Source organism: Bufo gargarizans, chromosome 3, assembly GCF_014858855.1.
Source record: "Bufo gargarizans isolate SCDJY-AF-19 chromosome 3, ASM1485885v1, whole genome shotgun sequence".
NCBI classification, from domain to species: Eukaryota; Metazoa; Chordata; class Amphibia; order Anura; family Bufonidae; genus Bufo; species Bufo gargarizans.
Genome location: NC_058082.1, coordinates 516,556,470 through 516,583,364, shown reverse-complemented (window position 1 = coordinate 516,583,364; position 26,895 = coordinate 516,556,470). Strand labels below are relative to the sequence as shown.

The 26,895-nt window shown below is 42.6% G+C and overlaps 1 protein-coding gene across 1 annotated transcript in view; it reads right to left on the bottom strand.

Moving 5' to 3' along the window:
- Window positions 1-26,895, bottom strand: part of MAP3K15 (mitogen-activated protein kinase kinase kinase 15) — a 180,413-nt gene that overhangs the window by 45,331 nt on the left and 108,187 nt on the right. The window contains exons 9-17 of the mRNA XM_044283982.1: window positions 26,553-26,712; window positions 24,149-24,299; window positions 20,531-20,638; window positions 17,847-17,896; window positions 16,003-16,098; window positions 13,504-13,591; window positions 8,332-8,465; window positions 8,077-8,204; window positions 6,163-6,293 (exon numbers count right to left, since the gene is read on the bottom strand). Coding sequence (XP_044139917.1) covers window positions 6,163-6,293; window positions 8,077-8,204; window positions 8,332-8,465; window positions 13,504-13,591; window positions 16,003-16,098; window positions 17,847-17,896; window positions 20,531-20,638; window positions 24,149-24,299; window positions 26,553-26,712 — 1,046 coding nt within the window. The remainder of the gene's footprint in view (window positions 1-6,162; window positions 6,294-8,076; window positions 8,205-8,331; window positions 8,466-13,503; window positions 13,592-16,002; window positions 16,099-17,846; window positions 17,897-20,530; window positions 20,639-24,148; window positions 24,300-26,552; window positions 26,713-26,895) is intronic.

The following is a 26,895-nucleotide window of genomic DNA, read 5'->3' as shown; positions in this document are numbered from 1 at the left end:
CCATTTACACTAACAGAGTGGTACTTAATGGAGCAGCTGCGGGGGAGTTTAGGGAGATTTCAGGCCACAGCGGCCCAAGGAGAGTCATCTTACCTCAGACCTATGGCTCTAAATTTCAACTTTTGAACATTATGATCTCTATTATATACACCTGTAGTATTTATACTATTGTATGTACTGCAATAATGATTGATTGCTACGGATTACTTGTGATAGGATCCCAGTGTTTAGAATGTTATAGTTCGGCATTGAAATTTCTGTAATACTATGTTATTTGACTCCAGGGTCTGCGTACCCTGTTTACTAAACAAGGCACAAGAATATAAGTCAATGTAAATGTTTGTCACTAAAGGGGCACATCGCCCAAATGTTTGTTATTCTTTATATAAAATAATAAATAAAAATAAAAGAAAAAACAGTGAGGTACAGCAGTGTTCTGATCAAAAGCCACAGGTACAGACTGCATCTGCTTTGTATCCAATTCAAGCAAGGTACCTTGCATTTTTTCCTCCTGGCACCACAAAAAATACAAGATATAGGTAAGCTTACCACCCAGTCATTTCACGTGGGATGCCACGAACAGACACTTAACCTGTAAATGTGAGTACCATAGACTCCATCTGCATTTACATTTTGAAATTATATTCTGACTTATGAATTCACATCGCAGCAGCACATGAATATCATTCATCAAGAATATCTCAGTGTAATATGTGGCAATTAGCAATACTAAACCAAAAAGGTATATTTGCTAGAGAGACCTCCTAGAAAGGAAACAGATGAAGTTGTATCCGATTTTTGGATAGGATCCATGAGTGGCAGAGCCCTGCATATTGCTGTTCACCTTTGACCACATTTTTTACCTTTAAATATTATATCAAGTTGTTACAATCTGTTCACTTATTTTTATTACGATTTTCTTCTTTTCACTCGTTCTGGAATATACCAATTCCATCTACTACTTTAAAAAAAAGACACACCCGATTTGTATTATCCAGTTCACCCACTAGTGGCACCAGGAAAGCTGGTTGTAATTCTACAACAATCTGCTGTGCAGATCTTTCCAATACACCACTACAGGTGTTATACAATATTTGGACTAACCTCATCACAGGTTTTCTACAGTATATCAGCTGACCTGACATTTGAAACAGCATGTCATTGATCAAGTATATCAACCTCACCTTTTAGAACATTTTTATTGAGTATTTACAGAGCAGATTTTTATGATATTACATTGTAGGCTGCGAGAGCTCCGCAGTTTAAATTTTAATTTCGAATTTTAAATTTAATCTTAAGGAAGGACCGTGACTACTATAGCAACATTGTTTGATTTTATAATTATTAATTGGTTTTATAACCATACTGCTCATATATTGCTATACGTCTGCGGTGGGTTTTTCTTCTGCTTCTTGCCGGGTGTTTGTGGTGGTCCGCAGGGAGGCGCCCGTTGGTGTGCGGTCTGTGCGGCGGCGGCCCTGCGGGTGTTCTCCGGCTGATGGCAGAGCGCTCACCCATCATGTACACCATCAAATACTCATCTAGCACCCTCCTCAGTCTAAGAAATACCGCCACACCACCTCCAACCACTGCCCAAACAATACTACGGAAAGAACAAATTCTAAGAACTAACCTGAAATTACCGATCCAAAACAGGACCATACCACTTCCAGCACAACACCTGTCATGCACCCTAATTAATACCAGATCAGCAGTGAAGCACAAACACGAAATCCACGTCTTCATCACTCAACACAACACGGACTGTCTCTTTATCACAGAAAGCTGGCTAACGCCGGACTGTAACACCATCTTAGAAGAACTAGTGCCAAAGAACTACTCCATCCTAACTGAGCACAGAGTCGGTCAAAGAGGAGGCAGCCTAGCGGTGATTTATAAATCCCATCTTATCCTCACCAAACCAACTGTACAGAGCACATTGCCATTTATGGAAACACTCACACTTCAACTCCAAACAACACCCCAGGACACCATCCACATATTACTATGCTACAGACCACCGGGACCAAAGACACACCTCCTCACATCCCTCACGGAATTCATCTCTTCACTCACTTTGAAAACCAAAAACCTGCTGCTACTCAGGGATTTCAACCTCTGGGCCAACTCCTCCCAGGACCCCATCACCACTGTCTGCATCAGCCAACTGGAAACACTAGGTCTGCAACAACTGATAAGGGCTCCCACACATGTTTCGGGTCACACTCTTGACCTCATCTTCAAACAAAATATCGAAATCAACATACTGGACAACATGCCACTGCCATGGACGGACCACCACGCCATCAAATTCAAAATAACCACTGACACCATTTGCCAAAATCCAACACACTTAAAAACTACACACTGGACAAGATCACAAAACAAATTATACTCACAACCACACTATCTAACAAAATAGCTGCGCTAACACAAAATTGCACAACTGAAGACACACTCAACACCCTTAACACAGCACTATTACAGACAGCAGACACAGTCGAACCAATACACAGAGCACCCACCCGCAAAAATAATTCTGGTTGGTTCAACGACTACCTTACTTCACTGAAACAAGAACGCAGAAGAGCTGAAGGAGCCTGGAGAAGGAACCCAACAATGGAATACCACACAAATTACAAATCACTCACCCAAAAAATACCACAAAGCCATCTTCACAGCAAAAAAATAATATTTGTCTAACACCATTTCAAAAGCCATAAACCGTCCCCGCGAACTCTTCAAACTAGTAGCTCAGACTATGAACCCTAACTGTTTAGAGCCTCCAGCACACGAATTCTGCAATGAGCTATCTGACTTTTTTATTAACAAAATCACAAACAGTCGAGAAATAGTCCAACAGAACATAGCAAGCAACCCTATTCGGCCAGGGCAAGAAGACAAAAACCACACAAATACTTCACAATCACCAAGATTTACTCTGGTCCCAATCACCATTGACAACACTAAAAACATCATCAGAAGCCTTTGAGACAGCACATCCCCAAATGACATTATTCCCACAAAACTTTTGAAAGATTGCACAGACATTCTGGCACCCATCATAACACACCTCATAAACCAGTCATTCAAAGAAGGAATAGTCCCAATCGCCCTCAAGCAAGGCATAATCAAACCCCTCCTAAAGAAGCCCAATCACGACCCCAAAGACCCAAATTACCACTGACCAATTACAAGCCTCAACCCCATGTCCAAGATTATCGAGAAAGCAGTAGTACAACACCTACAACCCCATTTGGACACTCAAACTCTTGGACCCACTTCAATCTGGATTCCGCCCTGGCCACGGGACAGAAACGGCGCTCCTCAAAATCTGGGATGATGCCCTCGAAGCAGCAGATGAAGGAGAATCATGCCTCCTGGTGCTGCTGGACCTCAGCGCAGCTTTCCACACAGTAAATCATCAAACCCTGCTCACTTGTCTCACAGAAGTAGCCGAAGTCGCAGACTCGGATCTACCCTGGTTCGCATCCTTCTTGGAGAACTGATCCCAGAAAGTGAAACTAGGAGCCTCCACGTCAGAAGCACGTAAAATCACATGCGGAGTCCCTCAAGGATCACCCCTGTCACCTGTGCTCTTCAACATCTACCTCCGACCACTCTGTTGAGGGAAGTGTTGGATTTAAATATATATGTATATATATATATATATATATACACACACATATATATATATATATATATATATATATATATATATATATATATATATATATATATATGTATATATGCATGTATATTGGCCCTTTTGCATGGGCCGATCCAGGTGGTATGGGTGTATACACAGATGTATGTATGCCCCCTTGTCAGCATACATCTCTATGTATAATATATCCATAGGCAGGTGGGCTTATTACTGCCCATTTATGCCCCAGAATTATATTGTGTGTATGTATATACATGTATACCTAAGTGCCCCCAGGTTGGGTGGATATATATGTATATACTGATTTGATCCCCAGGTTGTGTTGTTTAGCAGCTGGGGGAGGATGTTCTCAGTTACAGTTCGGGCAGGAAGTCCTTTCTTTCAGTTCAAGCATTCCGTCACACGCCCACGATGATGTCATCATATTAGCCCAAGCAGGACAAAGGGGCGGCCTCTTGCAACCAGACTACAATTAGAGACACATGGGAACAGCTCCCTGAAGGAAGAGAGGCCACATGCCCCTAGGGATGGCTGAGTAACCCTTTCCCTCCAAACCCCTAATCCCACTACCCTTAGTAAACCTTACCTTCCCCTGCCCCGATTCCCCCTATACTCCTAAATCCCCTGTGTTCCCCCAGGATTGTAGATCCCTCATATCCCCTGCTACCCTGGTATTGCCCCTGTGCTTCTACCCCTCTATACCCCTAATACTCCTGCCCTGATTTACCCCTATTCCACAGACCATCCCCTAACTCTGGCTGCATAACTCCTGCAGCATTATTACTACCCCGTGTTCCTTGACCTGCATGTATTAACTCCTGCAGTACCACAATTGTGTGATTAAACCCCTTGTAACCCGTAGGGACAGTGAGTAGCCAGTCGGGTGGGTTATTGATATTTGTGTGTATGTAAGTGTATTATTGTAAGTATAGCTAGTGTGTGGGGTGGAATTGGGAATTGTGTATTGTAATTGTAGTTAGATTCTGGGGAAGACTTGGGACTGTGTTAGTGTAGTTAGAACAGTATTAGTGTGTTGTTATAGTGTGTTTACTTATATTGCTGTGTGCTGCTATAAATATATATATCTATTCCATTGATATAGAGATATATATAATTATAAGCAAATATTAGACAGCTCCTCCTATTTATGAATATTAATTATCGATATTTGCATAAATATTGGTGATTAATATTCCCCCTTTACACACTCCTCAAAATCATCAGCAACCAGGATCTGCTCCATCATTCCTACGCTGATGACACCCAACTTTATTTACGCATTACCAACAAAAAAGATCAATACCACGCTCTGGCTAGATGGTTTTCTTCTGAGCGGATCTCCGCAGGTAGAATGTTCCATAGCCGGGGTCCTTGGACTGCGAACCTTCGTTCGCCTTTTGATTTGCAGCGGGTCTTGGGGATATGGAGGAGGTTCTGGTGGCTGCTCCTAGCAACGATTGGGCAAGCCTGATAGTGTGTGCGGTAGCCTCGGTCCTCCTGAATGATCTGAGGCTGCTGCACATAAGTACATAGAGAGAGCCTGCCTGTGGCAGGGCTCCATAGGAGAGCAGTAAAATAACTGCTTGTTCAAGTTCCCTAGGGGAACTATTAAAAAAATGTAAAAGTAAAATATAGTAAAAAAAATTATAAAAATTCAAATCACCCTATTTTCCTCAAAATAAAAATACATAAACAATGAAAAAAAAAAAAAAAAAATCATACTATGAAAATATAAACATATTTATCCCATACAGCAAAACTGAAAAAAAAAAAAAAAAAAAAGTCAAAATGGCCGATTTGCCAATTTTTTTTTTTTGGGTTGCTTCAGCTCCCACGAAAAATTGAACAAAAAGTGATCAAAAAGTCGCACATACGGTACATAAAAAAAAAAAAAAAAGTTATGGGGTCTTAATATGGAGATGCAAAGAAAAAAATTTGTTTTTTCCCCCCAATTTTTTTTCCAGTATAGAAACGTACTGACCTGGAGAATGAATTTCCCCACTACACTGTATGCAAATGTAAATGGTGTCATTAGAAAGTACAACTTGTCCCACAAAAAAAACAAGACCTCATTAGGCTATGTAAAATAAAAAAAAAATAAGAAAAATGGCCCAGTCATGAAGGGCTTAAGCAATTTATACAGGGGCAAATTATATTTTAAAGAATCCCAACTACTGCTGCTGCTTGGCATTGAGCATTGTTAAGTCTTGCCCAAGCTCTGTTTTACCCTAGATGTGTTACATTTTATATACAATCAAATTTTTTATTAGCACAGCCCATCTTCATAACTTCAATTTTTATTGTAAGTAAAATATAATGTGTCGTTTGGCTAAACAATGGTTGTTATGGCAAATTATACCTGTTGTTGGTTTAACCTGACAGTCATATCTGCTTGATATTGTTAATAGCTACAAAATTATTATTTTTAAAGCCTCATGTCCAGTAACTATGCAATATTGTAATATGCCACACAAAGTATTAGACACTTAAATTACCTTTATATCTCTGTGTACTATTTGATTCTCATGAAGATACTTCAATCCTTCCAAGATCTGTTTAGTGTAAAATTTAATAGTTGGTTCCTTCATAGGACCCCATTTAGACCGCAAAAGAACTGACAGACTGCCTGTTTGAAGAAAGAAGCTCTCATTAAGGTGATTTAGTTATTATTTCAGAAACGACATTATAAAGTGCTTCGTTTTCAATGGTGAAATAATAACAGCTTTAAGTGTAATAGTATTTATTAGTATTGTATCCTATGATAAATCATGTCATGTAATGCTTAACCCTCTTTTTATTGTCCCAAAGCATCTACAAAAAAATTAGACAACTGAAATAGTCTTGATTTAGAATGTCCTATTATGTTGTGTCTTTAGCTACTGAACAGAACTATATATCTCCATGGTAACAGACAAAAAACTGTGTAGTCTGATTCTGCAGTCACATTCCCTTAGATTTTCAGTTAGCAAAACTAGAGGACAGACGTTAGACCACTTTCACGCGGCATTTGTAAGCCAAAACTAGGAGTGAGTCTTTCCATTATACTTTTTCTCTGTAAGTTCCACTAATGGTTTTGGCTTTTGACCAAATACTGACCATGTGAAAGGGGATCTGTTACCTTTCCTGACGTGTTTTATTAATTACTTGCATTTCATATGAAATAACAATTCTAGAACATCTCTTAATATAACTCTATGTTGTGCTATTACTATATTATTGTTTCTAGAAGCTTTTTAATAAACTGCCAGCAATCTGAAATAAAAGGGAAATCTGGGTGTTATCCTGCACAGTCTGACATTGGCAGCACTGACTGAATATTGTCAGACTGTGCATGGACACAGTCCAACTGGTTACACCCAAATGGAGCTTGATTGCAGACTGGGGGGAGCAATTTGCGATCCCCAATGCACAGGCACCATCTGTGTGGCTGCCACGACGGAACCAGGCCGATTAGACTTGAATGGGTCTGTGATCTGTCCGCTCCGCAAAAAAATAAAATAAAATACAATACAATACAATACATGTTCTATTTCTTGCGGTGCGGAGGCACGGACAGAAACCCCACGGAAGCACTCCGTAGTGCTTCAGTGCCTCCGTTCTGCACCGACCTTACGGATTGCGGACCTATTCAAGTGAATGGGTCCTCATCCGTGATGTGGGGCGCACACAGCCGATGCTCGCATATTACGGACCCGCTGTTTGCAGGCCGAACAACGGCAGTGTGCATGAGCCCCAACTTTGAGAAGGAATAATAAATAAAGAAAAGATTCCTCCAGAATTGTTATTACATGGGAAATACAATTAGTTACTAAAACAGACATGTCGGGAGATGTGACAGGTCCTCTTTAAATTAATACTTTATACAAATATTTTATGGCCAGCTCTTTCACTTAGCAGCCTTTTTAAAAAAAAAAAAGCTAAACTGCTATGTCTAGTATGTTCTTCAACAGTTTGAAGTCTACACTTTACATTTGAAAGGGAACCTGTCACCGGGAGTTTATGTATAGAGCTGAGGACATGGGTTGCTAGATGGCCGCTAGCACATCCGCAATACCCAGTCCCCATAACTCTGTGTGCTTTTATTGTGTAAAAAAAAACAGATTTGATACATATGCAAATTAACCTGAGATGAGTCCTGTCCCTGAATCATCTCACATACAGGACTCCTCTCAGGGACAGGACTCATCTCAGGTTAATTTGCATATGTATCAAATCTGTTTTTTTTTACACAATAAAAGCACACAGAGTTATGGGGACTGGGTATTGCGGATGTGCTAGCGGCCATCTAGCAACCCATGTCCTCAGCTCTATACACAAAATCCCGGTGACAGGTTCCCTTTAATATATTGGAATCTGTATAATACATTATTCAGCCCTGAAGTGCTAAGTGCAAATACATAAAAACAAACCTCCTGGGACTTGCTCCATGAAGATCTTGATGTACCCATCTTCTGAAATGGAGCCAAGATACTGAACTATGTTGCGATGCTTAAGATATTTATGAAGTGCTATTTCCTCATGAAGTGGTTGAGAATATCTAGGAAGTGGCAAAATGTTATTATGTATAACAACTTCCAAATAATGTAATTACTGTCTGTCTCTCTAGGTAAGGTTTTCTTGCATGCAGATTCACATGAATATTTCTATTGGAATGCAAGACTTACCTACTGTCTCTTTCTGGTATCTCCTTGATCGCTATACGGACTTGATTGCTGAGATCTCGGCCTGCATACACTATTCCATAGGTACCTTTGCCCAGGATCACTCTCTCTCCATTTTCATCATAATCATATTCATACTGAAAGCCAAGAGAAATAGGATTTTTTGTGCTTACCTGTAAAATCCTTTTCTCACTGAGTTGATTGGAGGACACAGAAGACCATGGCTATAGCTGCTGCCACTAGGAGGCGACACTAAGCAAAAACAGTGTTAGCTCCTCCTCTCAGCTATACTCCTCCTGCAGACACTGAGCTAATCAGTTTGTACAAAAGCAGTAGGAGCAGCCAGGAGAAGCCAACAGAACACAATAAAAAGGAAGAAAACCGGAGATGGGTCATCATCAAGAACCAGAAGGACCCATCTAGGAGAACCAGCAATGTACATACAGGGTGGGAGCTGTGTCCCCCAATGAACTCAGCGAAAAAAGGATTTTACAGGTAAGCACAAAAAAAAATCCTATTTTCTCGCTGGTATCATTGGGGGACACAGAAGACCATGGGACGTTAAAGAGCAGTACCATGGGGCGGGAACAAGAACAAAACGAATCCAAGGCCGGTCATAAGGCCCTGCACAAAAATGCGGGGGAAAGACACACAAGGAACCCTGAAATGGGACAGGACGACCCATTCCGAAGAAGGCCAGCCAAAGAGTGGCTGAATACGCAGAGGCTCCGGCTGGGCCGAATAAAGAACAGCACAGGGACTACAAGTCACTGCTTAGGAGACTTTAGAAGAAGTGGAGAGCACACAGAATATCCACAAGGTGGACAAGAATGAAGACGCAACAGTCACCAAAAGCAACGGAGCGATTGCGGAAGATACAGGAGAGAAATACGTAGCCTGGATCCAGGAGAAGAAGACTAACTGAAAATAGTGTCTGGATATCAAGGGCCAAAGAACTGCAGATGTGACAAAACTTGCCCCCCATGGGGGAAGAAGTAGGGATGCCCGAAGGCAAAGGCCCCACACACCATACCGGACTACCAGAAGAGAAGAACACTCCAGCGGGACCATGACGAACAAGTCAGGGCTAGAGAACCTGGAAGAAGTCAGGCATGAGAATGGCCCACAAGAAAAAATTCCAGAACAAGAGAGGAGAGAAGCCGTCTGATACTCCATGGAAGGCTGCCTGAACTAGCAGATCTAAATCGGAAGCTGCAGACAGGAACCAGAGATAGGACAAATATTGCACCAGGAAGGGACTGTGGACCCTGAACGCCACAAAGTTCCAGAACAAAACTGGTAACAGAACCAACACCACCCGCGCAGGCACCCCACAGCAGAAAGGGGGCATACGAGAACCCAATGGCTAAGAACACTGGCCGAGTAGGCAGTAACAGTATGTAGGGGAGTGCAGCTATTCGCCCTGCGGAAGGGGAGAAGTAGGAGCAGCGGATGCGGCTTAGTAGAAAACCAGCACTTAGGGGTGACAACAAGGGCAGTACGACTGCTCGACCCAGTGAGGGGAGCCATGTAGACAACTCACATATGCAAACTGAATAAGTGCATATCCAAACTCCACACGGAGCGAACACTGATGCTATCACTGTAGTAGATTGTAGAGGCACATGCGGTACATGTAAAAGGGAACAAAACGCTAAGCCTGCGCTATAGAAATCGGTAGGTTACACCAGGTACAGAAAACGTACTAATGCCCAGCAGAAGTGAGCAAACCCCTCAGCCGCAGCGTGTCATGGCAGAACATAAGCAAAGTGCCCCCTGAGGAAGAAGGAAATAAAGACACGATCACAACTACAACTAGCGAGAAGGCACCATGCCTAGAGGGAGGAATGCTGTGTAGATACCGCCGGAATACCAGGGCCGATACTCCACATGGAGGAAGGGGATGAGGAGAAAACCATAAATGTAGTGTCTCCCGCCCATGCGTCATGTAAGCCACAGTTGAAGGATGAACACAAAATTTCCCCCCTGGAAACTATGGCCTCTAGGGTAAGAGGAGAGACTCCACCTGAAAATGAGGACAACAGCAATAGCCACCAAGAATAGATGCTAGCGCAACACTCCACCTGAGAAAAAAGAAAACTGGCAATCAGAGCAGACGGTCCACCTACAGAAGGAGTGTGAACGCCAGGCGTGCCAATGACAATTAACCAAATGAGATTGCCCCTCACAGGGATTTAAGGCATGAGGAAAAGTATGAGGTATACCAACGGCCTGTTAGAGCTACAGGCCAACCTGGAAGACAGAGGCTGCAACGTAGGCACCAGACACAATCCAAACTAAGACTACCTGAGGAAGGGGGTAGTGTGAAGCAGTCACAGCATCCAGCAGTAGTGCCAAAATACCACCTATGACGGGGATAAGGCGATTGTAGGTACCATGTCTAGCCATAAGGCCACCCATGAAATGGGATGCCATGCAACAAGGAACAAATGAGAGTAGACAATGTTGAAGCAATTACTCTACCCAAGAAAGACGGACAATGTAATAGGAGGAACAGTGTCCAGTGGTAGTGGAATTACTCTGCCGACGGAAAGACGGGAACCGAAAAGATGTACAGGGTCCACTGGTAGTGCAAGCACTACTGGTTGTGCAACTACTCCGTCAATGGGGAGAGGGTAATGCTACAGGATCTCCAACACGCAATTGTGGTGCAACTAATCCCCCAATAAAAAGGGGGAAAGCCAACAGGACAGATTACATCCCGTATGAGAGTAATTACTCCACCTGCGGAGGGGTTAATGCAACCGGACGTAAGGTATGCGGTGGAAGTGCAATACTCCGCCTAAGGAAGGAGGGTAATGCGACAGTCTGTCCAGGATCCAGTGATAGTGCCATTACTCTATAGAAGGAGGATAATGCTACAGGATGTACAGTACCCAGAGTAAGTGCAAATACTCCCACAACGGAAGGAGGGTAATGCTACTGGAAGCATAGGATCCAGTGGTAGTGCAACTATGCCGCCTCTGGAAGGAGGGTAATGCTACCGGATGTACGATATCCACTGATGTATAGGAACCAATGGGATTTAAACACTCCGCCGATAGAGGATTACTCTTCCCTTGGAAAGAGGATAATGCTACGGGCATTACAGTACCCAGTGAAAGTGCAATTACTCCGCCTAAGGAAGTTATGCTACAGGCCGCACAGAACTCAGTGGGGGTGCAAGTACTCCCCCTACAGAAGGAGGGTAATGGTACGGGCTGTACAGTATCCAGTGGTAGAGCAAGTACTCCGCCTATGGAAGGAGGGTAATGCTACTGGCTGTATGGTAGAAAGTTCAAGGGCAATTACTCTGCCTATGGAAGGAGGGTAATGCTACAGAATGTACAGGGATCAGTGGTGAGCGCACATATTTCGCCTATGGAGGGAAGGGATTGTGACAGGACTCACGGAATTCAGTGGTAGTGTAACTACTCCGCCTATAGAAGGAGGGTAAGCTACAGTGAGTGTGGTATCCAGCGGTAGTGCCAGGCTTACGCTATAGGACGTATGTATCCAGTGATAGGGTAAAGAAATTTTGCTAGAATGGCATGGGAACTAGGTTCAGAAGGACCCGATAGCTCCAAGGGTTAATAATATATCAAGATATAGTTTTTTTGTTGTTTTTTTATCTCAATTCTAACAAAACAGAGCTAGGGAAACTGCACCCACATCCGTCTGTACTAATAACCAGCACTGTAAACCTCAGCAGAGAGCCCAGTAAGCTCTTTCCTCAGGGCAGTAGTACTGAGGCAAGGAAGGGGTTAAGCAGAAGGCAGGGGCAGCGCTTATTGGGCAGCTGGTGGGGATTAAAGCAAAGCCAGGGGCGTTTTTTTGGACCAAGCCCTCAGAAGGCGCTCACCCACTTATGCTGCATCTCTGGGAGTAAGCGAAAGGTGGCCTGACATGAAGTCTCGTCTCCCCTCCTCCCCCCCCCCCGGGGGGAGGGACACCTGCCAAAACTGAGGCCTCAGGTGGAGGTATGCAGGCCTCCTTGGGGAATATTCACATGGGAAAACCTGAGAAGGAGGAGGGATGGGGCCTTGGGGACTGAGAGAATACTCACCCGTCTAGCGTTTTCTGCCCCTCTGGCTCCAGCCGGGTCACCAGCTTTGGTGCGTTACCCCTTGGTGAGGGTAGCTACACCGGTAACAGAGGGGACTTAGCAGAGGCCGGACCTGTGACCTGAAAGCTGGCGGGATACAGAGGCTTTAGGAACCTCTGGTCCTCCTTGTCTTCTGGAGACCGGGGATGAGCAGCAGACTTGGGGACCCCCTGGACTCCTGTCTCTTGGGTGGGAACGCAGGCAGCTTGGAGACTGCCATCAGCCCCGCTGAAGGAAAGAAAAAAAAAAGAAAAAAAATCAACAGACCTACAAAGCAGGGAGGTCTGCCTCCTACAGACACTAAGCTAAAACTGATTAGCTCAGTGTCTGCAGGAGGAATACAGCTGAGAGGAAAAGCTAACACTTTTTTAGCTTAGTGTCGCCTCCTAGTGGTAGCAGCAGCTATACCCATGGTCTTCTGTGTCCCCCAATGATACGAGCGAGAAATGTCTATTAGCAACAATCATTACTTGTGAAAGGGCCTTCTTTTTTTTAAAGGGTTTCTGTCACCAGAATTAACCCTACTAAACTAGCTGACCTTAGCGATGTGCTAATGTCAGCTGAACCCAACTAGCCCATTCCTATGTTTATCTATGCCCCTGTTACTCCAGAAATATAATTTATAATATGCTAATTAGCCTCTAGGTGCAGGGGGGGGGGCGCTGCCCCTGCTCCTAGAGGCTCCGTTCTCCCACCTCTGGCCACACCCTGCTACACTAGATTGACAGGGCCAGTCAGCCTTCACCTCCAACTGCCGGCCGTGTGCGCTGGGGAAATCTTGCGCCGTTCAGTATTCGGCGCAAGATTCTCCCCCCCAGATGCTAATTAGCATATTATTAAAGTTAACGGGTGTATAGATAAAAGTAGAAATAGGCTAGTTAGGTTCAGCTGACATTAGCACATTGCTAATGTCAGCTAGCTTAGTAGGGTTAATTCTGGTGACAGAAACCCTTTAAAAGAGGACAACCATTACATCAGGGCATCAGAAACTATAAATTAATGAAAATGCCGACTCTATTCAAACCACTCAGGTGTTATATGTACTCATGCCTCTATACACATCTACTCACCTCTAATGTATCACCATCTGCTTCACCCTCCAGTTCTACTGTGCTGCCTACAACATCCGTGATGATTTCTTTAACAAGAGTACAAAACCTTTAAAAATAGCAAAATTATTTGTTAAATCCTAAACACAGCATAAAAGACAGGTAAATTACTGAAAAAACATAAATGTAGAAGATCAGCAGCTGCATGTACATCACACTTCCTGCCACAATTCCAGCCTAAAACTCATACATATTACTGTACAGGACCCGAAGTTACACCAACATATCAAAGAAGGCAAGTGACTAGTGTGAGGTCTCTCTGGGCAAGTCAGATAAGTTAGAAGATTTCAGCTCTGAAGCTTGTAGAAATACAGATGCAGATCTGGGCTGTAATGGCTATAACTTGTACTTACTCAGTTATTCGATTTTTATGTAGACTATGGGAGGGATTTATCAAGAGGGTAATATTTGAAATCAGTTTTTCTTCAGTCTGCATGGGGTACTTTGCACCAAATTTATCAAATGTCGCCTGGTGTTTGTTAAATTCGACGCATCTTTAAACCTGACACTTTTGTCTAGAAATACTACTTCCATTTTCCTACACTACTTTTCTAGCGACTTAAAAAAAAAAAAAAAAGTCTCAGTGATAAATCTGGCCAACCATGATAAATACAGATGACCATTACCCTTTCACCACCCACTTTTCAAAAAGTGGAGTAAGGCCAAGTTCACACTTCAGTTATTTGGTCAGTTATTGTGAGCCAAAACCAGGTGCAAATCTTTCCATTATACCTCATCTCTGAGTAGGCTTCACTACTGGTTTTGGCTCACAATCACTGATGCAAATAACTGACCAAACATCACATGGTCCAATCACATGGTCCTTCCCCATGGTGATGAACCATGTGACGAGCACAGTGACGTCACCACAGGTCATTTGCCAGGTCCTGAAGATAGAACAGAGACCGGCAGCTATGGAGCAGGCAAGTTAAAAAAATAAATAAAAAAAAAGTTAACTCCTCCATCCCTAGTTTAGTTTGCATTCTGTATTAAGAATGCTATTATCTTCCCTTATATCTATGTTATAAGGGAAAATAATAGAATCTACAGAACACCTAACCCAAACATGAACTTCAGTGATGAAGTCCGGGTTTAGGTCTGGGTACTATACATGCAGATTTTTCTCACGCGGGTGCAAAACGCATTAAAACGCTTTGCACTCGTGCAGAAAAATCACGCATTTTACCGCAACGCACCCGCATCTTATCGGGCCCTCACACGCCACGCTCGTGTAAAAGAGGGCTCATTCAGACGACATTGTTTTGCAATCCACAAATTGCAGATCCGCAAAACACGGATACTGGCAGTGTGCATTCTGACTTTTGCTTAATGCACAGGGCCGGCACTATATAGAAAATGCCTATTCTTGTCCGCGATTGTTGACGAGGATAGGACATGCTCTATATTTTTTGCAGGGCCGCGGAACAGAACTACAGATGCGAACAGCACACGGCCATTGAAATTGCGGAATGGATGCTGGACCCATTCATGCGGTCAAGTGAATGAGCTCTAAGTGGTGTAAAAATGTTGCAAAACGTTGGATCCAAAAAATGTGATTTCATGTTGAACATATTCATTTAATTAGCAAGAACTAGAATACATATCCACAAAAACTCCACAAGAACCAAAGCATAAACATGACTGTAGGCCAGATTAAGAACTTTTAATTAGAGCTGGCATTTACAAAGAGCCTCTGTCCCCTAGGTAGACAAACGTTTATGAAAATTTCCATGAGAAAAAGTCGGCCGTGTTTGTATTTCTATTGCCAGAACTTTCCTGACTGACATGTGAAGCTTCTGACATTGGTGTGAAAAACGTTCACCTAGTTGTCACCACTTCAGATGTGTGGCGTTCTCATTCAGAATTCTGTGGAGTATTCCAGCACAAACATACAGAATCTAAATCAGGGTCAGAAATGTGTCCATGGAAGGACACAAACCCTGTCCTCTACCATATGCCCGAAGTCCAACCACTAACTTCATCTTCTACACAGGGTACACTCATACATGGATTCGGAATACTGTCATAATTCTATCCCCTCAATACTGAGCTGCAGATGATCACACAAACATTTTAGTTTCTATTTTTCATACCATTCTGAAACGTATAGCTATTTTTATTTTAGATGGAAATAAATCGGGAAATATAAATCCCAGCGTTACCAGCTATTTCTGAATAATCTTGGTCTCTTAAATGGATAACAAGCTATGTGACAACCACTAATGGCAACACATTAACGTGCCCATGAGGTTGTCACACAATTATTCACAATATATAAATTAGCATTTTTTACACATAGTCAAGACAAAATAAATCACAACTCGGGAACTTGTATTGCCATGTAATAGGTCAATAACTTTATAGTAGAGTCAGTTCTAATCTTTGTGTTCACACTTTCCTCCATAGACCATTGCTGGTTAAGGATCGTTGGGATAAGAAGATTCCGAAATATGTATTCACCTATTGCACTGGTCCTCAGTGGAAAAGTAGATTTGAAAGTCGTCAGAATTGTCATGAACATACAAGAAGCAACAACGTTCATCAAACTTCGAAATGCTGCAGAAAGAAAAAAAAAAACGTTTCATCATTTTCATTTCACTCAGCTTCCACCTTCAGTATTTCGCGTATTTATCTGCAGCGGTTGTCATCGGCTAATGGCTCCTCTGTCTGACTTAATAACAATCAGGTGTCCAAGTTGCATTCAAGTCACATTAGTAGCCACTATGATGCCTACCACGGGAAAACTGTGCATCTTCAACGGTCTGCAAACATGCCATCGATGTTATCACTATACATATTCTCCAATCCTTCCACTCCCATAATCGCTTCCTACCATACGCTACAGTACCTCTTCAACGTCTCTTAAAGGGGTTGTCCTGGAATACCTGAAGCCTGCCTCCACTATTCATATCTGGTTCTGCGCACTGGCACAGCTTGATCACCTGCTCCGTTACAGCCAACCACTGGCTTCAGGGGTGATGTGTCACTGGTGAAGTCAGTTACTGGCTGCAGCGGAGCAGGTGACCATGCCCATCCCAGAACATCTGCAACAAATCTGCAGAAAATCCACGTTACGCCATGCTGCAGATTTGCCATGGATTTCACCTTATGCATTTAAAAGAATGAAATCAGCAGTTGAAATACGCAGTACAACTGACATGCTCTGGATTTAAAAGGGGATCTGTCACCATGACAATGCAGTATAATCTGCAGGCACTCCAGCTGTGGTAAAACTACAACTCCCAAGATGCACACTTGCCTAGCTGTTTTCAGAACTCCATAGAAATAAATGGAGCATGCTGGGAGTCGTAGTCTCTCCACAGCTGGAGTGCCGGAGGCTAGCCATCACCGATATATAGTTTTGTGGGAAACTATCCAGTATAACCTGTATTTCATTTATGTAAATTCCTGCTCTTTCTGGATTTGAAGTCGAGGAGGTGGTCCTGTCAGTGATAGACAGCTATCTCTGTATACACAGTCATAAAGGGAAGGCCGTCAATCACTTATAGGACCACCTCCTTGACTTTAAAGTCCAGAAAGAGCAGGAATTTAAAATTCAAGTATTACTGAATCTTTTCCCATCTAACTATATATTGATCTGCTCAGCTCCTCCTGATCTATAACATAATGTCTGCATCTCGGAAACTACGTTCCACGTGACAAGTTTCCACACCACAGGTCAATTTCACTACAGAGGTTTCCTACAGCATGTGGATATCATATATATTACTTTATTAATAACTTCATCTGGTATGGTGCTGACTTGTGCAGGTTGTGCTGTTGCTGGAAAGTGATCGGACCGCAGCCACCCCTTATTCTCAGAATCAGTAAGGGGCGTCTACATCACGCTTAGACTTTCTGTTTTGTCAGATGACACAAGTGTTACCTGGTGGTACTTAAATGGGTTGTCCAAGTTAAATAAAAACTTGGGCAGCCATTGTAAATTAACTGAAAAGGCAAAATAATCAGTACTTACCCATTTTCCTATTCCTATACTGACCTATAAAAGGACATTTATTTTTTTATTTTTTTTTGGCTCCTAGAAATCAATGTCTCTTATAACTGTATAAAATTACGTGAGGGATTCTACAGCAAAACAACAAACATAAACCTGTCATTTTCCAGCGACTACCATGAATTCCTTGGAAATGACCTAGTCACCCTTCCTTACATACACGCCGCCGGCATCACTGTTTGCTCACAGTACACACTTTGATAAAAAACAGGAAGACACCAGCTGAGCCTTCTCCTAGCATCTCCTGATATGGTAACTTATACAGCATTGCTTGGTCTGCTTCTTTTACCTTATGCCTCTGATGGAAGACGCAGTGAAGTTCCACTCATGAATCCCCTTCTGAAATAATCAGGTCAACAGAAATCGTAAGAATAAAACATAACTTGTGTGGAAACAGCCGCATCATTTTATAGCAGAATGAAATCTATAGCGAGGGTCACAATTAGTAACATAGTAACAAAGTTTATAAGGCTGAAAAAAAAAAATTGAGAAACACGGGGGCGAGAAATCAGCACGGGTACAAGGTACGCGTGGGGTGAACACATTGCACCCGCAGTGAATCCGGACCTATTCACTTCAATGGGGTTGTGCACATGAGTGGTGATTTTCACGCATCACGCGTGTTGCGTGAAAAATCTCAGCAGATTCTAGACTGAGTTTTTCACGCAACGCAGGCCCCATAGAAATGAGTGAGAATGCGTGAAAATCGCAAGCATCCGCAAGCAAGTGCGGATGCAATGCAATTTTCACGCATGGTTGCTACGGAGATGGGGATGAGTTACCCGGGACCCCATTTACTTTATAAATTTTCCATTATAACATGGCTATAATGGAAAATAATAAACATTCTTTAATTCAGAATGCTAAGTAAAAGGTCCATTGTGGGGTTAAAAATAAAAATAAATGTAACTCACTTCATCCACTTGATCGCGCAGCCAGGCTCGTCTTCTTTCTTCTTCTTGCAGGACCTGGCTGGAAAAGGACCTTCAGTGACATCATTGCACTCACCACGAGGCGAGCGTGGTGACGTCAGCGCAGGTCCTGCTGAATGAAGATAGAAGAACCTTCAATCTTCATTCAGCAGGACCTGCACTGACGTCACCGCACTCGCCACGTGCACGAAGACAGAAGACGAGCCCAGCTGCGCAATCAAGTGGATGCGGCGAGTTAGATTTATTTTTATTTTCTTAATCTCACAATGGACCTTTTACTTATTATTCTGAATTAAAGAATGCCGTTATAACCATGTTATAATGGAAAATAATAAAATATACAGAACACCGATCCCAAACCCGAACTTCAGTGAAGAAGTCCAGGTTCGGGTCTGGGTACCACAGTCAGTTTTTCATCACGCGCGTGCAAAACGCATTGCACCCGTGCGATAAAAACTGAACGTCGGAACGCAATCGAAGTCAAAACTGACTGAAATTGCGTACCTACTCGCACGATTTTCCCTGATCGCAGACGCAACGCATCCGGACACGCTCATCTGCAAGGGGCCTTATCCTGCAAGTTGATCCAGAGGAAGGCAAAAAAAAAAAATGAGGTAGAAGACAAAAAAATTGTTCCCAATCCCAATCAGAATAACTCCTTTGATCAATAACTCCCTCGAGCCATTAATGTCTACTTGTTATTTTGTTGTAACTGGCTTAAGCACACTGCGCCTTTACTCCTGATGAATGGCTGGTCACAGCCAGCAGGGAAACGCGACGAGTAAGGCTACTTTCATACTAGCGTTCGTCGGTCCGCTCGTGAGCTCCGTTTGAAGGGGCTCACGAGCGGACCCGAACGCTTCCGTCCAGCCCTGATGCAGTCTGAATGGATGCGGATCCGCTCAGACTGCATCAGTCTGGCGGCGTTCAGCCTCCGCTCCGCTCGCCTCCGCACGGACAGGCGGACAGCTGAACGCTGCTTGCAGCGTTCGGGTGTCCGCCTGGCCGTGCGGATCCGTCCAGACTTACAATGTAAGTCAATGGGGACGGATCCGTTTGAAGATGCCACAATATGGCTCAATCTTCAAGCGGATCCGTCCCCCATTGACTTTACATTGAAAGTCTGGACGGATCCGTACGAGGCTATTTTCACACTTAGCTTTTATATGCTAATATAATGCAGACGGATCCGTTCTGAACGGAGCCTCCGTCTGCATTATTATGATCGGATCCGTTCAGAACGGATCCGATCGAACGCTAGTGTGAAAGTAGCCTTAGACGCTAGTTAGGTAGCCAGTTCTAAATGTAGCCAATTGTTGTGAGGGCTAATTGCAGAGGGATCATACAGGGCAACAGCGTCTTCAGTTAAATCCTGCTACTATTGACCTAACCTATATAGGCTAGCTCACTGGATCACAATTGCTGGAACATTGCATCAGTGGGCCAGATATATGTGGCAACACTGTATCTGCAATTGTATTTTGCTTATGATCTTAATGAGCACTAGGTCAGTAAAGCGGACTGTATCACTACACGCCATACAAGTGTGCCAAATATCCCTACCCTCACGTTGAACCCCAAACACTGCTATTATCCACCCACACCGCATGAAAAGAAAGTGTGTTAAGGGGTTGGAGCACGGTGTGTAGTTAGTTTGTTGTACATTCACAGAGGCAGATAGCCAATTATCAAGATTGTAATCTGAATACTAATAAAGTTTTGTTATTTTATTTGAGCTCTATCCCACATATAGTGAATAGCTTCAAAGCTTGATAGACGCAAACTGTTCAAGACTCTTTCTAGTTAATCATGTGACTGATGAACATTACATCACATGGCCTAGGAAGGGGCTTAAGCGCTCAGGGGAGCACCATGGCCTCTTTATGCAGCTGATCGGAGGGGGTGCTGGGTGTCAGACCCCCGTCGATCCGACACGGATGACCTTTCCTGAGGAAAGGCCATCAATATCAGAATCCCAGAAAACTCCTTTAAATCACAGGATAATCCCTTTAACCATTTTATTTCAGAATGAAGCTCTTACCAGTTCCACAGGGGACACATGCCATAATGAGACCGTCCTCTCTTCTGCTTCTTTATTTATTGAAACATATGATGGCTGATAAACCTTAGTGGGCTCCAAGACAAGAACCTATATAAGTGCAGAATATGATAATGGAGATTTCACATATCAGTGTCCACAGAATACAAACATTCATGTGATTTATGACATTATTTCCTCAGACAGTATAGATAAGTTAATTTCAGCTGTATTTACATGAGTGCATCTGCCATAGCAAGAAAATGTACATTCTAAATCTTTCCTTTAAAAACCGCTCTAGGTGTTTGACAAGCACAAATAAGAGAGTAAGAAGGCCTGATCAGTAGCAATAAGTCAGAGCAACTGGACTTGTATTTTTTTCGTGAAGATGTTTAGCTTTTCATATGAGTGACTTTCTCAATTACAATGACTTGTACAAGAATTCTGCCACATTAACTAACTGTTCTGCCCAAGCTAAGCCTGGCAGTGGGAAAAGTACTTAACTGTTCTGCCAGAGATGAGCTTGGGCAGAAAGTGGAGGGGGGAGGGCTGCTTTAGATGTTGCTATCTCCTGAAGCCTGCAACTGGTCTTGTTTGAAAGCTGATATTCCAGGCTTTCATACAAGATAAAATGACAGCATAAGCCCAAGCAACAGAGGAGAAATCACTGTAAGAAATCGAGTCCGGAATAATTGTGGGTAAAACCTGCTTTTACATTCACTGCATCCTGATTTCTAACAGTGATATCTTCCCATGTACTGAAGATAATGCTGTCATTCTGGTATTGTATGAAAGCTTGGAATGCTAAACCAGACATATGAGCAGCTAAAGCCCCCCCCCCCCCCCCCCCCCAGCTGCAGAGCTGACAGGTTGCAGGAGGAGAGAAAAAAAAAATTGTAAAAATATATAGAAATGTGGCATTATCATCACTGTAGAAAATCAATGCCTGAAGAACGTATTATAAAAGAAAATAATAAAGTGTTTATTAAACTCTGGTTAAGAAACGGGAAAGACTGTATATCACTTTCCGTGACTATCAGGCTTCCAGACTCAAGTTCTGTGGTATAGGAATTTGATTGGATCCACCACACAACTTCAAATCTGGACAAGAACCCTATCCAGCTAGCACATTGGTGCCAATATATACTGGGGAGGGAATCAGGGCACAGTTCTTATATTTGAACCAGGCACAGGTGCATGACTAGAGCAGTCCTACCTAGCGTGGATTGTAGAGCAGTTACGAGAGTACTAGGCAATTGCCAAAACTGTCCACACAGTTGCTGTTCTATATGTGGATATTCACTCAGCTGTCTACAACAGCCTACCCATACATGCAGCCACACACTGGGTCTCGGTATCAGACCGCATACACACAGTCAAGTCAGCTGTTGCGCTGCTTAACATAACATCTGCACCCTGCCTAGAGAGCCGTGTCCTAATGAAAGATCACCGGCTCAACGCGTTTCACTATGGCACTGTACGCCACAACTCATCAGGAGCGTGAATCTATTTTACATATAATAGCCTGTGGAGCAGGACCAGCCTCACGCTTTTGCATGTCAAGGCTCCGGCGCTATGATGGCCGTACCCAGCCACTCAGACGCCGAACAGATATCAGAAATGCCCCGCCTATAGTGGGGGCGTATGCTAGCACTCCGTGAATCAGCCTGAGGCACGTCATCTGACCTTCGCCCCTGATCCCGCCCAGTGCCCACGTTATCGTACACGCTTCCTTGCAGCGCACCAAGCGCTCATGTAAAGGGGGAATCGAAAATCGCGGCTCAGAGAACTGTCATCTAAATGCCTCGTTCCAATGTAGGTATATCAGAGAATACTAGCAGGTGACAGAGCACTATAGCGTGCATCAATTATGAAACCATACCAAGGAAAAATCATCATCAATCAATACCAATCATTATCATCACTGTACGGACCCACATAGTAAAATTATGTTATGTTTACCCAACGGTGAATGCCGTAAAAGAAATTCCACAAAACAATGTAAAAATTGCTCTTTTTATCTTTCCCCCTAAAAATAAAATTGTTCCTTAAGGCTAAAATTATTTATGTCTCTAAGAGGTTAAAAATGCAATTGTAACCCCTGAGGTGTGCACCCACAAGATTTACTGCAGACACATTAAAAATCTACAATAAAAAAGTGCCATTTTTGGGAGGGTTTTCCAATTTTACCGGGACTGTTAGGAGGTTAAATACTGGGGATTCTTGCTTCAGCCATGGAGGTACGCTGTTGATTGCACTTGCATGACTGAAGCACAAGTCACCAGTATATAATGCGGAAGAATTCTCATACAAGTCATTCTGATTGAAAAAGCTAGTGGGACGACCAGTGAAATGTCTTCAAGAGAAAATACAATAAGTCCAGTTGCTCTTACTTATTACTACGGGTATTTCATGGGAACCTTCACAGACACAGGAAGGCTTGACCTGCTTCTCCCACCAGTTTGCATGCCACAAGAGGATCGATCAGGTTCAGTGATTTCTCTAGCTCTCAATCATCTAACAAATTGGCCATGCACTTCTATAGGCTTTTTCATTCATCCTTTCAGTTCCAGCTTTAGAAAAAAAATAAAAAATACTACATAGCTAATGGCCCAGCAGCACATATGGTATGCTCCTGAAGAACAAAATCAAATTTTCTGTAAATCTTTTAGAATACAGTTTGTGTCTGTAGTAGCAAGAATACATCTGATACAAACTCATTTCCACCACTATAATAAGGGCTTATGCACATGAATGTATTTTCTTTCCATGTCCGTTCCAATTTTTTGTGTGGACCGCATGTGGAACCATTCATTTCAATAGGTCTGTAAAAATCCGGAAGTTACTCCATGTGCATTCTGCAAAAAATTAGAACCTGTCCTATTATTGTCCGCATCACAGACAAGAATAGTGCTGTTCTATTAGGGGCCAGCTGTTCCGTTCCTCAAAATACGGAATGCACACGGACGTCATCCGTTTTTTGCGGACCACAAAATACATATGGCCGTGTGCATGAGCACTAAAATCCATTAACGGATTTGGTTTGCAGAAGCTTCAAAATTTTCAATTTTCAATGATTTTCCTACTTCTGAATAAGGTAGAAATTATTTTGTGGTATACTGTGCATAAAAATCAGTCTCTCTCACTTTCAAATATGCGTGAAGTTGTGAAAGTTTATTTTCCAGGTCTTCTGATGAAATTTTCCTTTCTTCATTTAAATTATTGTAAAATTTTAAAAATTTAATTACTGGCATTTCAGCTGTAAAAACCTGGACTGCACTGAGACTGGTTCCTGGAGCTACGTATACCATAGTTGTTCTTTTTGTCAGTTTTTCACAGAATCAAAGAAAAGATAAAGCAAATTTACATTAGGCCGAATGCACACGGCCATGTTCCGCGGCCGAGAGCGGACCATGGAAACCCGGCCGGGATTCCTCCTGACAGCATGAGCACACGGCGTCATTGGTTGCTATGACGCCGTGCGCCTCATGCAGCCGCTGCTGTACAGTAATACTAGTGCCGTGTGCATGAGGCCTTAGACTGGAAGATGAGGACAAAACAGACCAAACAGGGATTTAATAAGAATGTAACCTATGTGGACCACTTAAACATTTTACATACTGGAAATCTCAATCCGTTAGTAGATTCCTTTGTGGCCTCCACAATGATGTCCATCCAGAAATTCAGCCTTTCTTGTCTGGGAGAGTGCTCCGTGTTGAGCTTCTTGAATCTTTGTATTAGAAGCAAATTCTGTACAACAGATCTCAGGTACCTGGCATGTAAAGGAAATACAGCCGAGTTCAGAGGCCTTCATGGAGTTATCCACAATGCCGACTGTAAAAGGAGACAACATTCTCATGGTACATTGAATCTGATGCCTAACAGAACTCCTGCGGTGGCTCCAGCGTTCTGTCCATAGTCCCTGCAAATACCAGAATGAATTCTCCTCATGGAGACCCTAGGGCTTCATATCACACAACCATAGGAGTCTGTATTTTCCGTTTGAGCATCTATAATGTGGCACGTGATGGAATATTCCACAATTGTGTGCGAATTTAGAGGGATAGGAGGGTACAATATCACTGAACAGATTAGAGTGCATTCACATGACTATGTATTTTGTGGTCTGCAAAATGCGGATCCACAAAAGATACGGATGACATCTGTGTTGCATCCATTTTTGGGGTGGACCCATACTAACAATGCTTATTCTTGTCCGCAAAACGGACAAGAATAGGACATGGTGTATTTTTTTTTTGGGCTGCAGAATGAAAATACAGAAGAGGACAGCACGCGGTGTGCTGTCTGCATTTTTTTTAGCCCTATTAAAATGAATGGGTTCGCATCCAATCTGCAAAATATGTGGATCGTGGACCAAAAATACGGTCGTATGAATGGTGCCTTTAGGTTCCATACAATACAGATACGTAACAGATTCATGGTTATATTTATGCAAAGCTAACTCTGAAAAGCTGCCAAATAAAATTCACTTTGTAAACTGATATTTTCTTTTCTATATTCTTGATGTACCCACCCCTCCTGGTGATCACTAACAACAATCCTTTTCCCACAATGGGGCTCACAATCTAATGTACTGCATCAGACACATATGCGAAAAAGCAACCAAGAATTTCAACTTACTGCCTGATATCATCAGTCGCTAAAGGCCGAGGATGGGGGCAATTATCGGGAACAAGTTTTTATACGCCTCATGTAAAAGTAAATCAGTTATCACATCTTTTATGCCGCACATAAAATCGTTTGCTGGCAGCACATCATCCCCTGTAAACAGGGACGCACTGCTGGCAAATAATGAATCAGTCTGGAGACGTACGGTCACTGTAGCCCTGTTTGGTGGCTGTGCATTGGTGTCTTTAAGGCCACTCTACCACTTGTGTGTATAGGTCAGCGTTTTGCACAAGTATTTCCAAGCCAAAACCAAAAATGGAATGTACACAGAGGGGGGTAAAAAAGTATAATGAAAAGATTTGCACACCTTCCATATTTTAGACCCACTCCTGGGTTTGGCTTATAAAAATATGGATCTAAATATGAATGTATGAATGAGACCTTATACTTATAATTACATTATACTAGAAAATCGATGTTACATCAAATGCCAACAGCTTTCTGAAAGGTCCATGAAGATAATCTAGGTAATATTTTTAACAATAAGGGCTCATGTACACAACCGTATGTTTTTCCGTTTCCGTTCCGTTTTTTTACAGGTCCATATGCGGAACCATTTATTTTATTGGTTCTGCAAAAAATACTGAAATTACTCAGTGTGCATTCTGTTTCCGTTTATCCACATATCTGTTCCAAAAAAAAATAGAACATATCCTATTCTTGTCCGCTTTGCGGACAAAGACAGGCATTGTTACAATGGATCTGCAAAAAAGTAAAAATGGATCCAACACTGATGTCATCCGTTTTTTTTTACGATGCGTGTTTTGCAAACCGCTAATTACATACGGTTGTACAAGTCTGCACAACGTACAGTGGTACTCTGGATTAATAACATTTTTATTAATGCTCAGATCACCAATGAAAAATCTAAGTAGCTTGAAAAAAGTATTTAGGGATCAAAATTTTGTGTTTTCTTTAAGGTGGCATACGGCTGAATTACAGATCTGTTCTGTAGAAATACATAATATGGTAACCACAGAAATCTATCAATGTACATATTGAATTCCACAAAACTGTGCAACACTTCATTGCAGTCCATAATAATGCAGGGACAATATAAAAGCTTACAACCATGAAGCCATAGGGGTTCCTTGTGCCACCATATAGGTCTCATAAATGGAGCCTTTTTTTATATCCGTTTTTAACACTTTCCAAAAAAAGACTGCATAGGTGCGTAGGGAAGAAAGAAAACTTGTTTTATTAGGGAGAGGCTTATTTATTGAATCCAATTTTTGGCAACAACTATGTTCAGAACATGACACAGTAAGCAAGTCCTTGAACAAAATACTACATTAAAGAGTAACCATTAAGGGATAGGAGTGCATTGATTTCTTACCAAACTGGAGGCTTAAGTTTGAAAAGGCGCTCGGCAGCCTGTACGGCTTTTCCAATGTCACTGGCCAGCATGCTGACATTGAAGAACTGACCCACATCCCAGTAGTTGTTCATTTTCTCAAGGCTTCCTTTCCTTCCCAGCAGACTGTTCAGACGAACACCTTAAAAGAACAACCTCATGGGTTAACATCGATAAGACCAAAGTTCTAATCATTTCAGTAGCGTCCAGGCAGTCAGTCAACCTGAGTAATGTATGGAAAGTCAAACAGTCACATTTTTAAGGGCGCGTGGCTACCACTACTTGCTGGGCCGCACCTGGACACCACCTTTGTTTCAAGTAGCAA